At 42.3% G+C, this 13,368-nt stretch overlaps 1 protein-coding gene across 1 annotated transcript in view; it reads right to left on the bottom strand.

Moving 5' to 3' along the window:
• Positions 1-4,466: 4,466 nt before the first annotated feature.
• The window catches only part of ell (elongation factor RNA polymerase II), a 37,910-nt gene continuing 29,008 nt past the window's right edge, over positions 4,467-13,368 (bottom strand). Inside the window, exons 7-12 of the mRNA XM_071541497.1 lie at positions 11,115-11,205; positions 8,234-8,858; positions 7,648-7,714; positions 7,207-7,378; positions 6,999-7,043; positions 4,467-6,897 (exon numbers count right to left, since the gene is read on the bottom strand). Coding sequence (XP_071397598.1) covers positions 6,793-6,897; positions 6,999-7,043; positions 7,207-7,378; positions 7,648-7,714; positions 8,234-8,858; positions 11,115-11,205 — 1,105 coding nt within the window. The 3' untranslated portion in view covers positions 4,467-6,792. The remainder of the gene's footprint in view (positions 6,898-6,998; positions 7,044-7,206; positions 7,379-7,647; positions 7,715-8,233; positions 8,859-11,114; positions 11,206-13,368) is intronic.

Below are 13,368 nucleotides of genomic sequence, written 5' to 3'. Positions count from 1 at the left end.
AGTGATCATGGAGATGAAGCTGGATGTCACGATCTTTTATGTGAGCAATTTGCCAAATCTCCAAAACAATAGTTTTCTTAACCCACATTCATCTCTGTTAAATAGGTCATAATCGGTGACCTTCTGGGTTTTTGGTTTTGATTCAAAATCTGTTTAGAGATATGTTTCAAAATGGAAAAAAAAAAAGAAAAGAAATTATTTGTACATGTAGACAATTCACAGGCATTCAATAGACCTTAATTCAAAATATAGTTATAGTGACCACAAAGTATTTTACAGATAGGTGTCAGCAGCACATAGGAAGAATGTATTTCCAGTGTCCAAAATCCTATTTTAAATGAATGTCATCCACATGCTTAGCTTTTTTGCCCGATTTTTGAAGAACATATCACTTAACATATTCTGTTGCAATGTCAAATGTATTATGGGTCACTCTGGTAAAACATTCAGCTAAAGATGACAATTTTATGCGGGTGACAGAACAAGAAAACAAATGCTTGTGTTGGCAAAAACAAAGAGGATAAGTGACACAACAGCATAGTGTGTTGACAGCCCCTGGATACAGTGAAGTGGAAAGAGAAATGTCCTCAGCTCATTCACAGTAGTCTCCTCCCTGACTGACTCAGCCTAAAAAGCCATAACAGAAGGACATCTAGTAGTACGCAACACGAGCATGACCTGTGGTTTCACTTCTATCAATAGTCTGTCAGACAGGCAGCAGTTTGGTCATCAACCATAGACAGCCAGTTCAAAAATCCATGCCTCTTCTATTAAACTGTGTGACTGGCACAAAATACAAATTTAAAAAAGCAAGCTACTGATTCACCTGATATCTGCAAGTATATGGCATTATTAGAAAAATAAACACAAGAATTTATTGAATTACACATTACATCTCTCATTGAAAGAGTACAGCATTGTATGTATGTATTGTTCAGTATAGCCTACAACATTAAGAACAGGATTTTTTTATTGCAAATTTCACATATGTGAATATGAAATTTAGCCATCAACATAATACAGTTATTTCGATACAGCTGTTTCTCCTTTACAGATTACCTTGGCGTGTGAGCAATTCCAAATTAAATGCAATACTGTTTCAGGGTGCTGAGAAAACCATAATGTTATGGATGTGTGGCAAAGGCCTGGCATCATATCAGCTTTTCTGTGTTGCAGGTTGATTAAGGTGAGAATAAAATCAGAGGGAGGTGTGGTGTCAGCTGCAGGAGCGGCAGCAAGGGAAAACAATCCTCCTCCTGTTGAAAAGTGAAGCTGAAGGTCATAGTAGTGACTATGAAGCTAGACAGTGAACCGTCATTGAAGAATCATCACCTCTCCATCACAGAGAAACTGTGTAACAAGATCTATAACGGAAGACAAGACACAGCCAGCTGCAAGTAACAGAGACACTGTAGAATTAACAAAGGATATTAAGATGACACTTCAGGGTGTAAACCCAAAAGACAATGGAAGTTTAGCAAGTCACACCAAGTTTGTAGGAAGATAGCAGGGAAGATAAGCCAACAAAGGGAAGTGGACCCTTTGTTCCTCCCGTGCCAAGAATATCAAATAGCATTGTTTTCAATTAATGAAAGCTGAGATGGGCAAAAGTGAGATTGATCTTAATTTTTGACTTCCTGTGACCTAAAAAGGCAGACAAGGCAGACTCATTGGCTTTGAGTGAACAGACTCTGCAGCTTTTACTGCACATCAGCAGTCCAAGTCATTGCCCAGGGGAACATGTCTGCAACACTCACCTCCCCACATGTCTATGACACAAAGATGACAACAGAGTAACAAGGCTTACAGTAGCATGTCCTGGCTATCTGGGCCTTGTTGTGGCACTCCGCTCTCTTTGGTGAAAGGTTTAGAGCAGTATGCTAGGGTATTGATTTTATGTCCTCGATACAAGAGTATTATACACAGTACACAGACCTGGGTCAAAGTAATGAAGTGTAGTTCTGTTATTCATGACATCACCAAACTCTTAATATTTCTCATTGAAATAATGTGTCATGCCTCATGTCTCTATGTCTCAAGTGAGATTTTAGTTGTCTGATCATACCTTAAAGCACTCTGAGTGTTGAATGCATTGTTAACTCTTTGGTTGCACAGGCTCCATACATTGGCCTATTTTTCATTTATCTTACTAATCATACTTATCACAATTTGAGTATCAATCACAGAATGGGAATGCTGCTATATTCTACCAAAAGTGAATCAAACTCAATCTTTTTTTCCCCAAGCAAATGTATGCTTGTTGCATGGTCTTATGCGCTTGTTGGTTGCCAAGCTGCCCAGGATTCAGTTGCCAGGAGGCAGAAATGTTTTTCTCTCAGCATCATTCATATCCACCCATGAGGCCAATCTCAGCCTATACTCTGTGGTGTGGATGTGGAGATGTGCAGATGTGCAGGTTAGACAGATGTAGGTAATCTCCAAAATGAATCATTTGACTTGAACCTATGAAATGCCCCTGTGTCTAATAAACACCCCAATTCCCTAAAATAAGTAAATGACCTTTATTTCAACCATGGCCTACATTTGTAAATTAAAGCACTGACCTGCGCTACTAGAGAATCTAGATAGAACTAGATTCCCTTCTCCCTTCTGCAGAAACCCAAGACAAATGAAAGACTGCCTCATGAGCAAAAAGCCCTGGAAACACAGAGGGGAGGAGAGCTTTCAATCTCCGCTGTGACTGTAAACATGTCCGAATCAGTCAGTGTATATGCTGCTGTATGTTGAAGGGAGGGCCAACAGGGAGGGAGGAGATGGCAGGTTGCCACACTGAACTCACTGACACCCCTCCAGCTCCCTGAGCAGAGCTGAGGCCAACTTTGGGATGGGAGCCAACAGCAGCATAGCAAGGCTGCACAGCTCAGCCAGGCCAACTGGAACACAGTCGCTATGTAGATTTCTGGGATCTTTCACAGTGTGTCAGATTGCAGCAAGCCTGTCCTCTCTGTCGCCTTGCTGGAGCATCCCCTGCTCACGCTGCCATGCCAAGGCCTTTTTTGGATCCACATTTCAGTACAAGCCACAGCCTTGGCAGTAAACAATACACATTCCTGTGGTAGAAAGAGAGGCCCAACAGACACGAGCAACAAATAAGGAATAGCATAACCTGCAAAAATACATTGAATGCAAAAGGAATTGCCTGTTTTACACATCAGTATGCATCTCCCCTTCCTTTCCTTGTTATTAAACAGATTCCTGTCATAGACTACACTAGCACAGCTTACATCTGACAAGAAACAACAATGCAAACTGGAAGACCCAAGGGCTCAAGATGTTTCTATTCAACTTGTTGCTCCCCTGAACAAAAACAAGGTATGCAGTCTGCAAGCTATATGGACAAATAGTGTGACATAGCTGCCATCTACAGGACATCAGCTTCACTACAGGCCTACGTGTGTAAATACAGTAATTGTAAACAAATAACATAAGATAACATGAAATAGAGACAATGAGAAATAGAGATGATGAAAGCTCTATTAAATATGAAATATCAGTTTCAAATTTATAATATTTCTAGGAGATAGCTTGTCCAGGAATAATGTCCCCAGTGCTTCTAAAAACCCATCTGCTCTTGGGGCTAAAAATAAACTCTCCTTGTAATTGCCCTGGGAAAAATTTATATTTAGAAGCAGGACAGGATATCTACACTACTGAACAGAAATCCACCATGACATTCTACCTCTCTGAATAGCTGGAGTAGTGACATATATTCTGTTTATTTACGCAAAGTCAAGGTCCAAATATTTCAGGATATGGGTCTATAAACATCAGGTCGATCTCTCTTTGTGTGCCACAAACAGGACCAAGTTAATACAGTATTGCATTCTTGGCCTCACTATCCATACTCAATAGGCCTACATGAAGGTTGTTAAATAATTCAAGAATACTAGACTGTAAAAGCATAATAAAAATGGACAGCAACAACTGGTTCAGAATTTCACAAATGAGGATTTTAAAGAATTTTATTGAAACAAAGATCAATTTCAGTCCCAGTCCCTTATGGTTTCAAAAAGCGTGCTTTGGGTTTTAGCGCCAACATCTCAGACGACTCTTCTCCAAAGCCCTCTTTGCTTATACAGCAGCATGTATATAATCAGAGAAAAAAACCTATACAACAGGTCATTTGGCACAATCAACTCATACAATGGTATTCCTGTGCTGGCATATCATCACTTTCAAACAATTTGCTCCGTATCTGAGCAAAATGTCTTTACCATCTTTACTGATGAAGAATTGATTCAAAATGGATTTTGACCACAATAGAGGTGTAATACAGTAATCAGAATGTCTCTAGAAAACAACGCACAGTAAGAATGGTGAAAAGCAGCCATTTTTTTTAAAGGGTTGCAGTACTGGGCGATGCTGAGTGTTGATTCTGGTCACAAAACATTCAAGTTCACATACCCGCCTGTTCCCCTGCCCCCTCCCTTCCCCTCCCACCCTGACATCCTCAAGTCCCAGATCCAAACTCAGTCTAGACCCAGTAGTATTCAGCATTGTTGTGATGGACCTCTGAGCATTGGCCATGTTTAGTGTTTGCATTTGAAAAGTGATGAGCTTGAAAACCTTACATTGCATTGAAACATCTGAGCCCAGTCATGCAGATCCCGTCTGAAGTGAAGGAGAGACCTCTCACTTCTCCGAACAAAGGATTGAATGAGATTTCCTTGAGAAAAATGATAATATGGATCAAAGAATATTTTTTAAAATTAAAATGGAAATACAGTGACATGGATTATGTTTCTTTGCCAACGTTCGGGAAAGCATTTTGTTTCACCCAACTCAGTAAGCACTTTGGTATACATGCTGGTCAGAGCCATGTCTAATTGATTACATATTAATTCAGTTGGACTAGGCCTTTGCTTGGATTTGTATGTCCTTGGGCAGTTTTTTCAAGTAAAGATACAAATACTGTTCGTTGTAACACATTCATAAAGCATGCACTCTGATGGACAAAGAGAAAAGTTTCATTTGGACAAAACCCCAGGTAACAGCAAGATTAGCAGGAAAAGTGCTGATTTTTCATATTCACATAAAAAGGTCAATATAAGAAATGCATTAGCTGACTAAACCAAACTCAACTTGTTTGTTTGTCAGGTGAGTTCTGTTACAGCATTTCTAGTTTCTCTTCAGATACGTTTTAAGAGTGGATCCTTCTTCACAACGCCTCTCAGAGAGGAGTGCTGATCCAGGATCAACAATCAGGTCATCCTTGTGAATATCTGGCATCACATTTGAAAAGGCAAAACTGATCCCAGATAAGCATTCCCTCTCTGAGAGGCGTTCAGATTGAGGGCCCTGCAGCAGGTCCACCAGGCTCCACTTGGAAGATGATCAAGGATGGCTTCATATTAACAGTCGTCTCAGTGACTATCATGTGGGTGATGAGCAGACAAAACAAAAGATTTGATCTTTTTATATACACTGTAAACAAAATTGTTTAAACATAACTAAAGATTACAATGTAAGAAACTTATGTGGGATATCAGATCTCCGGTTTAACCCAAATTGAATTTCTGTACTTTTAAAAGAATAGCTCTGAAGATCTACACACCATGTCTGCATCATCTTACAATTAGAGGATCTTCTGAAGCATGATGTTGAAGAGTAGATTTGGAAATGAACTCTTCAGACAACTCGGAATAGGTGTATTGCTACAAAAATCACCATGAACTATATTGGAAAGAAAACCAATTAAGAGCTTAATATAGTCTTGCGTTACATCCCCATTGATGCAATATGATGAACCAAAACCAAGGACCATTGCTGTAACCGTTTGATGAACAAGCGCTGCGGCTCGTCATGACCGAGTGAGAGGACTGTGTTTCACAGCTACTGTTAGCTCAGCCTTTAATGCTGACAGAGCTAGGGGAAGCTCTTACACACGTCCCTTGTTAAGACATCTGCACTAAGAAAAGCCGAGCACAGGCACCTGTGCCTGACTGTGTGCATTTAGTAGCATTGTTTTTATTTAATCAATAGGGATATCTGTATCTCTTCAAAAGAGAAAAACATAACTAACTGCAATAGATGGACAATTAGATGGCCAAGGCAGCTTTTGAATAAAATACTGGCTGACATTCAAGATGTGAAGACAAAGAATAAGAGACACAGCTTTGTAGTACTGATATTGAGAGGAGTGTAAAATTCTAACAGACTCATTACCCCTATGAGTGTCAAAAAATAAATAAGAAAAGAAAAATATAGTAAAATAAGTTCAGCATCAGAACCATCAATTTCATAATATGGGGGAAATTGATATATCATTCATTTAAATTTTCTTTTCTGTACTCAAAACAAATTATTTGCATTTTGGCATACAATCTGCAGCTTCCATCTCAGTGTCCCCTTCCCTCCAGTCTCCAAACCAGGAGAAATTATTAGGAGATCTCCAAAGAAAGTGGACTTTTCCAAGTCTACTCTTTGACAGACCTCTGTGCACTATAAGGGGGTGGGGGTGCTGAGAAAAACATAGCCACACAGGATCTTTTTCTGGATGCAGTGTAGCTACACAGAGCGACCTGGCCAAACGAGCCACAGTCCCATATTCCAAACAAAAAAAAAAAAAAAAAAAAAAAGAGAGAGTGAGAGAAAGAAAAAGATCATATGTTCTGCTTAGTCCTCACTAGTGCTTTTGGCCCCAATGAGGGGAATACTCCCTTCATGGCATCTTTCATAAGTACTTTTTAGAGCAAGCGGAATCCAGAGTTTTCCTTTCTCTGCCTGGTTTCCAGAGATAACAGGGAAACGATGTCTAAACTAGTGCCAGTTTTAAAGTTGCTGTTGATCGTACTCGGCAATAAGTTTCTTTATATGTGCCAGTTTGTTGTGTAGATATTCACAGCGGTTCTTCTCTTGGCTATAGTTTGGATTAGTCTGCAAGGGAAAAGGGGAAAAAAGCACAGAATCAGAATCTGATAGACGTCTACTCACAGACACTTTATGGCACCCAAATAGGCAATAGTGGGAAAACGTACCTTTTTTATTTTGCGATACTCTTGGAGTATCTGATTGTGGATTGTCTGTGAAGAGAAGATATACAAAAAGGACATTAGAGAGTAAGAATAAAATAAATATATAAAATAAGGCCTTTTCAGTAGTTATTCAAGATGTTCGATAACAAAAAGTGTTTCAAACTCCTCTAAAACAGTACAATATCCACTGTGTGTCTTTAAGTGAATCTACCTTGTACTTGTCTGTGCCTTGTTGGAGCTGCTTGAGCTCAGTGTCAAGCACGGTGAACTGCCGGGTGATGCCCTCTATCCGGGCATGCAGGCCCCGGTACTCACTGTACTCGGCGTTGAAGTCATTTTTATAGCTCTGACGCTGCTCCTGGGAGCCAATCACTGTGTACTTCCTATGAAGGACATGAGGGAAAAACAAAATGTCATTGCACAGATTTTTTGAGAAAAAGTCACCCTGTACACAAAAAGCCTATTCTCCAAGCATTTAGCTCAAGTGAGAGGGACAATGGTCTTTAGAGGGAGACAGTGAGAGCAAGAGTGAGACTGAGTGAGAGATGCCAACAAAAGTCAATTAAATGAATTCATTCCAATGAATATAAATTTATTCCCAATTTAAATTCCCAGCAGAATCTGTCGAGGCCCAATGTGAGTAAGTACTTACGTTAAATAGTCTGCCATCTCAGATGATGACGAAGGAATACTGGTGTTGTTGCACATTCCATTCAGATCTGAAACAAGGTCACATAGTTAGAAATTTGTATTAGTTTGAATATGTAGGCCTAATCTTAACCGTGTTTACATGTAGAGCCTGCAGTGGTGCAACTGGAAAGGCAAATCCACAATGAAGATAATTGTTTAGAATTGGTCACTGCTTAGATATTTAATCCTCTTAGATGTGTGTTATCTTTGTTTAGCTGGACCTGGCAGAAGTTGGTAAGAGTTTATGGATGGCATAATGTGAACAACAGGAGTCTCTATTGAACCAATGAGTAGTACACTGATCATCATGACGCGTCACTTACTCACAGTAGTGACTACCTGGTGTCCAACCTCATGGGAATTATTACATTTAGAAATACCTCAGAAACCTCTGATGTGGCTGGAGCTGTGACACCCAATGAAGTGAAGTGGGCTTTTTGTGCACTCTGACATCAGATCAACTCCAGGAAAGGCAGGGGGCAGGTGTGTGTGTGTGTGTGTGTGTGTGTGTGTGTGTGTGTGTGTGTGTGTGTGTGTGTGTATCTCACCTGTGCTTCTATGTGGAATACTGTTGCTCTTGAGGTTCTCGGGGCTGGAGCTGATCTCACAGGCCCGGTTAGGCTCAGGCACATGTTCCTCACTACCCTTCTTCTCCTCCTTCTTCTGTTGCTCCTTCTCTCTTTCCCTCTCCCTGTCTTTGGTCTTCTCCTTGTCTTTATGTTTTTTTGACTTCTTCTTGGACTTGCCGTGCAAGGTTGAAGGACTCTTGCCGCGAGGCCCACCCAGGCCCGTGTGTCCAGGGGATGAGGTGCCAATGCTGGGCACAGTGAGCGCAGAGGCCCCCGAGAAGGCCGAGGGCGGCTGGCCGAGCCTCTCGGACACCGCTGCCTCCTGGCCCTCACAGTCCCGCCCGTTGTGGCTGGAGTCGTTGCTGACATCCGAAAGCGGGTCGAAAGGACGAGGGATGTCCAGCAGAGGGAGCTGCTGAGAGCTGGACGTCATGCCGCTATCTGACACGGACACCGCCACCCCTGCTTGCGTTCCACCTGCTTCTTTCCCGTTGGAGGAGCTGAGCTTGCCATTGATTGGCCCTGTTGTTGCCTTGCTGGCGAGGTGTGAAATCCTGGGCTTTTTGTTGGCAAGAGGGTCGATGAACTCCGCAGCAGGCCGTTTCTGGCAGAAAAATAGCAGTTTTAGTAGCTGAACTTAAAACAGGGTTCAATATGAACTCGATTCACCGAAGAGTGAGTAAGGAAAAATAAAAAAAAAAATCAATGGATATACAGTATGCGTTATTAATACATTGAGATATAGACTTGCAGGCTCCAGATAATTCACTTTGGGGAAGTCCAGAGACCAAGCAAGAAAAACAAGTCAGAGCAAACAAATATGGTCTGGATTGAGGAGGACAGGAGAGGGTACAGAGTGCTGTGGTGCATTCGAAATTCAAAAAAGGAAGATCCAGGGGACTTTTCATTTTAAGGAGAGATGGGGAAGTAGCCAGTATAAGCAGTTAGGTGGAAAAGGCAACACAAGAAGAAACAGTTCAAGAGGATCTGTAGTCTCAGTGACATTGAGCCTGTGATGACTGTGCCCTCTCTACACAATACCAGGGATTATATTACAGACAGGCCCCGTTTGACCCAGCCCATACTAATGACTTTGGGAGTGGCTGACCTAATCACTGTGCGGCTGGCTGTCCCAACAGGAAGACTTAGGGCTCTGAAATAACAACAGGGAGCAGTGTGGAGCGCCGTTTGGGCCTGCACGGCTCCTTAACCTGTTTGCTTTGGCAGCACTCCCTGAACCATCTTTCACCAGTCTGAGGCCAGACTGTTCACACACAGCTAACCTGCTGTGGCGCTCTCTTTTTATACCAATGAAGCTAGGAAAGAGCCTGAGGCACTGTTTGCTTGTGTGTGTGTGTGTGTGTGTGTGTGTGAATGCATACTGAGGGAAGGAGCGGAAGGGAAGGGACATTAGGTGTCTGAGGTGAGAACCCCCTGAGAGGAAGGAGCTATTAATACAACAGAGCAGCTCCTCCTCCTTCTACCTAATGGGAGTGTAAACACTGGGGAAAACTCAGGACTGACCTAAGGGGGGAGGAGCAGGAGAAGGAATATGAAAAAATGAAGATGGTGATGAGGTAGGGGAGGGAGGAAAGAGAAAGAGTTTTTTCTAAATTAAAGTAAAAAAAAACTACTGTAAGTCTAATGCTGAGAAGGAGATTTGGGTTTTGCCTCGCTTTAACGGAGGCCTTTAGTGGTCATGTAGCCAATGGGATGGGCTTCACCTGGGGATGGGTGTTTAAAGGCTCTCAAAGAGCACACAACAACCATTAGTAGGAAATACTTGGCAATTAGAACCAGTTCAGAAAACAAATGTACTGGAAAGACGCTAAGAAGGAATGCAAGGAGACAAAAATCATTTCGGTGGGAGCCAAAGAGGTTAAAAGCAAAACCCTGGGAGATGTGGTAAATGGGAGAAACCAGCAGACTGCAGAGACAACCGAGTTATCCAGCTGTAGCGGTGGGCGGTGTAACTGTAGAAATGACAAACCAGTAGAAATCTTCGCTTAAATTTAGATTTGCCCATACCATTTCTACCGGATGAGCCAGAAAGGCTGGAGGCAAACAAGCTTTGGTTGAACATTAGCCATGCAGACATATTTACATTCTACAGACTTAACATCAAGCAGTTTGTTATTAGTCACATAATTGCTGAGAACACGCTGTACAAGTAGCACTCATGTGGATTTGTTTATGTAAGTGGAGACCCAAAGCTTCAGGGAAGTGAAAGGGAAGCGAGCACTACTCCTAATCTCCGACCAAATGAAAGCCAACAGAACAAAGATGATGAAGAGATTGTCTACATCAAAAAGGGTACATCCCCCATCTCGTAGACATGGTTTGGTTCTAAAAAGCAGAAAACTCTTGAAAACTATCGTCCACAAGATTTACAGCATGACTGTCGTTGCATGGGATGGTAACACCAGCAACCTGTTTTACTTCTTGAACCAGAAACATGAGTATGATGAATATAGTAAAAACAGTTCATCCAACAGTTTCAGTTTTATTATAAAGGTTTCATGAGTGTTCCAAATAAGAAAACTCAATATTTCTGTCAATACCACTGAAATGAACAAAACGTTAAAAGTACCTGCACTGTTGAAACCCCAGGCAAAAAACAGGCATTCCTACAGTGTTCTTGTACTTAACATTTTTCAAATAACATTACCAGAAAAAAAAAGTATACCAAGTTACTGCCCACAATTTAAAAAAATATTGTGAAACAAAATTCAGGCCATATCACCTACCACTAGCCAGCAGTATGAACGAAGGGGAAGAAGTTAAGTGGGAAAGAGAAAGAATTGGAGAGGATTAGAAATGAGGAGTGGGGCTATTGTGTGGAAAACAGAGACAGGCTCACCTGAGATGGGGAACTGCTAGCCAGCTCTTTGGGCGGGCTCACTGGGGTCTCCGGTGGAGGGGCAGGGGCGCTCTGTGCCTGGCGCAGTTTCCTGAGAGAGCACACACACACACACACACACACACACACACACACACACACACACACACACACACACACACACACACACACACACACACACACACACACACACACACACACACACACACACACACACACACACACACACACACACACACACACACACACACACACACACGTCAATGAATCAGACATCCATTTCTCTCTTATCACTGTGATTGGCCAGTCTAAAAGAAGATGTTTTTCCTCACTAAATACAATGGGGCAAGGTGTAACTCTGACTTAACATGCTTGGAGTCAACCGTATTGTCCCACAGGCTCAAATACCACCTCTGGAATTGCCAATTAGACCTGAGAAAATACTTGAAGTAGCAGGCCAAATAAACTGTGGTTTGTTCACCAGCCTCCAAGACGACTGAATCCCCCTGAATCTAGTGGCTAAATCTGCAGCACATGACTATTATTGTCCATAGCCTTGCACTGCATTGTATTCTTTCCCCTCTTATAACGCCACTCAGCTTTATCATGACGCACAAAACTATGACCTGATTTTGTACCCACACTAATCTGTCAATAGTGTTGTCTAAACAATACAATATAAAACAGTGCTTAACTCACCCTAACCAACTAAGATACACAGTGCTTAACTAACTCTATCCAACTAAGGCAAGGCCGAATTAATTCAGTGCGACAGCCACCCACTGGGATTTAGCCCTGTGGGCTGCTGGGATGTCATTTTTTTACATAAATCACCAGGAATTAGTTATTTTGACTTAAAAGAGCATTTGAAGTTGAGGCTTATACAGTATAGTACACCTATTTGCTCTGTGTTGATTTTCGAAGTCTCCTTGCTTAGATAGGCTATTCTGACTCGGGTCGAAGGGTTCACTGCAGCACTGAAACAAAGAAGCCAGATCTACAAAAAATACATGATCTGGAAAGTAGATGGGCACTTTGCACAACAAACATACTTAGATTGGATGAGTCTAGGACTTGTGTTCATACAGACACTGCTGCCTCAACCGAGAGCGTTATCAGTAGGGGGCAGTGGGATACACCAAGTCTTGTTAATGCCCCACCCCTAGTTGGATCAGCGTGGTGTAGTGTGTGTATGTGTGGAGGGGGGTAATAGGTGGTCAGACAGCCAGCCTGGCTGGCTGTCAGGCAGGCTTGGGGAGCGTGCACACTGCACAGGCTTGGGGAGAGGTAGTTGTATAGTCAACAAGCCAGCCAGCTCACTAACCTGTAAGCCTAGCAGTCAGACAGACAGGCAGCTAATCAGTAGACAGGCAGGAGTTAGAAGTGAGACAGCAGGCGGACCGATACGGCTGAACCTTGGACCAGTGCCACCTCACACATGGATCAGCATGTGCTGGAACACTGTTGCATCACAGCCCTTCCAGTCATTTTGCTGTGCTACTCCTGCGTGACTGACTGCTGCAGCTCAAAATTTGGGGGGTTAGGTGGGAGGCTATGGTTGTTAGTCAGCTGATAAACTAACAAGGCTCAAAGTTCAGCAAAGTGACATGGAGACAAACACAGAGAGGCTGCATGTACGTGTGCATATGCACGCCTGTACATACAAAACCTGATTCATGCATGTGCACACATGCACACACACAGAAATTAGAACACTCTAGCTGCCCTCTCAAGCCATGACCTCAGGTACATCTAAGCTTATCATGGGGAATGTGAACTATTCTTACTCAACTCCATCCAAAACATTTTGAGTCCTCTCAGTAAACCCAAACTAAGCACTGAGCATTGCTCCCTGATCTATATATAGCTAGCTGGGAGCTGGCTTTTCCTTACTGCCCCAGATCTTGAGAAACCAGAATTTTCCACTGGGAGGGAGGCCAGCAGCTCATGCTGTCAACAAAGAACTAAATTCAGTGGAGCACACAGAAGTCTTCCTGAGGACAGAGAGGCACCTGTCATTCTACCATATAAAAACAGATACGTTTTCCACAAGTATTGCACGTCCATACTTCAGTATTACATAATTCATCATAGCAGGGGCAATGTCATTTCAAATGCAGAGGATCTGATATAAAATAACCCTTGCACCATAATCTTAATCAAACACATAATAAGATGATAAAAGGGAAAGCTGTTGAGTGCAGATATGTCTCAATGCTGTATGCTTTTTAAGGCATCTCCCCACAATGTCAGC

Source organism: Centroberyx affinis, unplaced genomic scaffold (assembly GCF_046629955.1).
Source record: "Centroberyx affinis isolate AG114_WGS23_722 - 3 ecotype Tasmania unplaced genomic scaffold, CSIRO-AGI_Caff_v1 ptg000220l_1, whole genome shotgun sequence".
Lineage (NCBI taxonomy): Eukaryota > Metazoa > Chordata > Actinopteri > Beryciformes > Berycidae > Centroberyx > Centroberyx affinis.
Note: the sequence above shows the minus strand (reverse complement) of the source record. Positions and strands in the feature narration are given on the sequence as shown.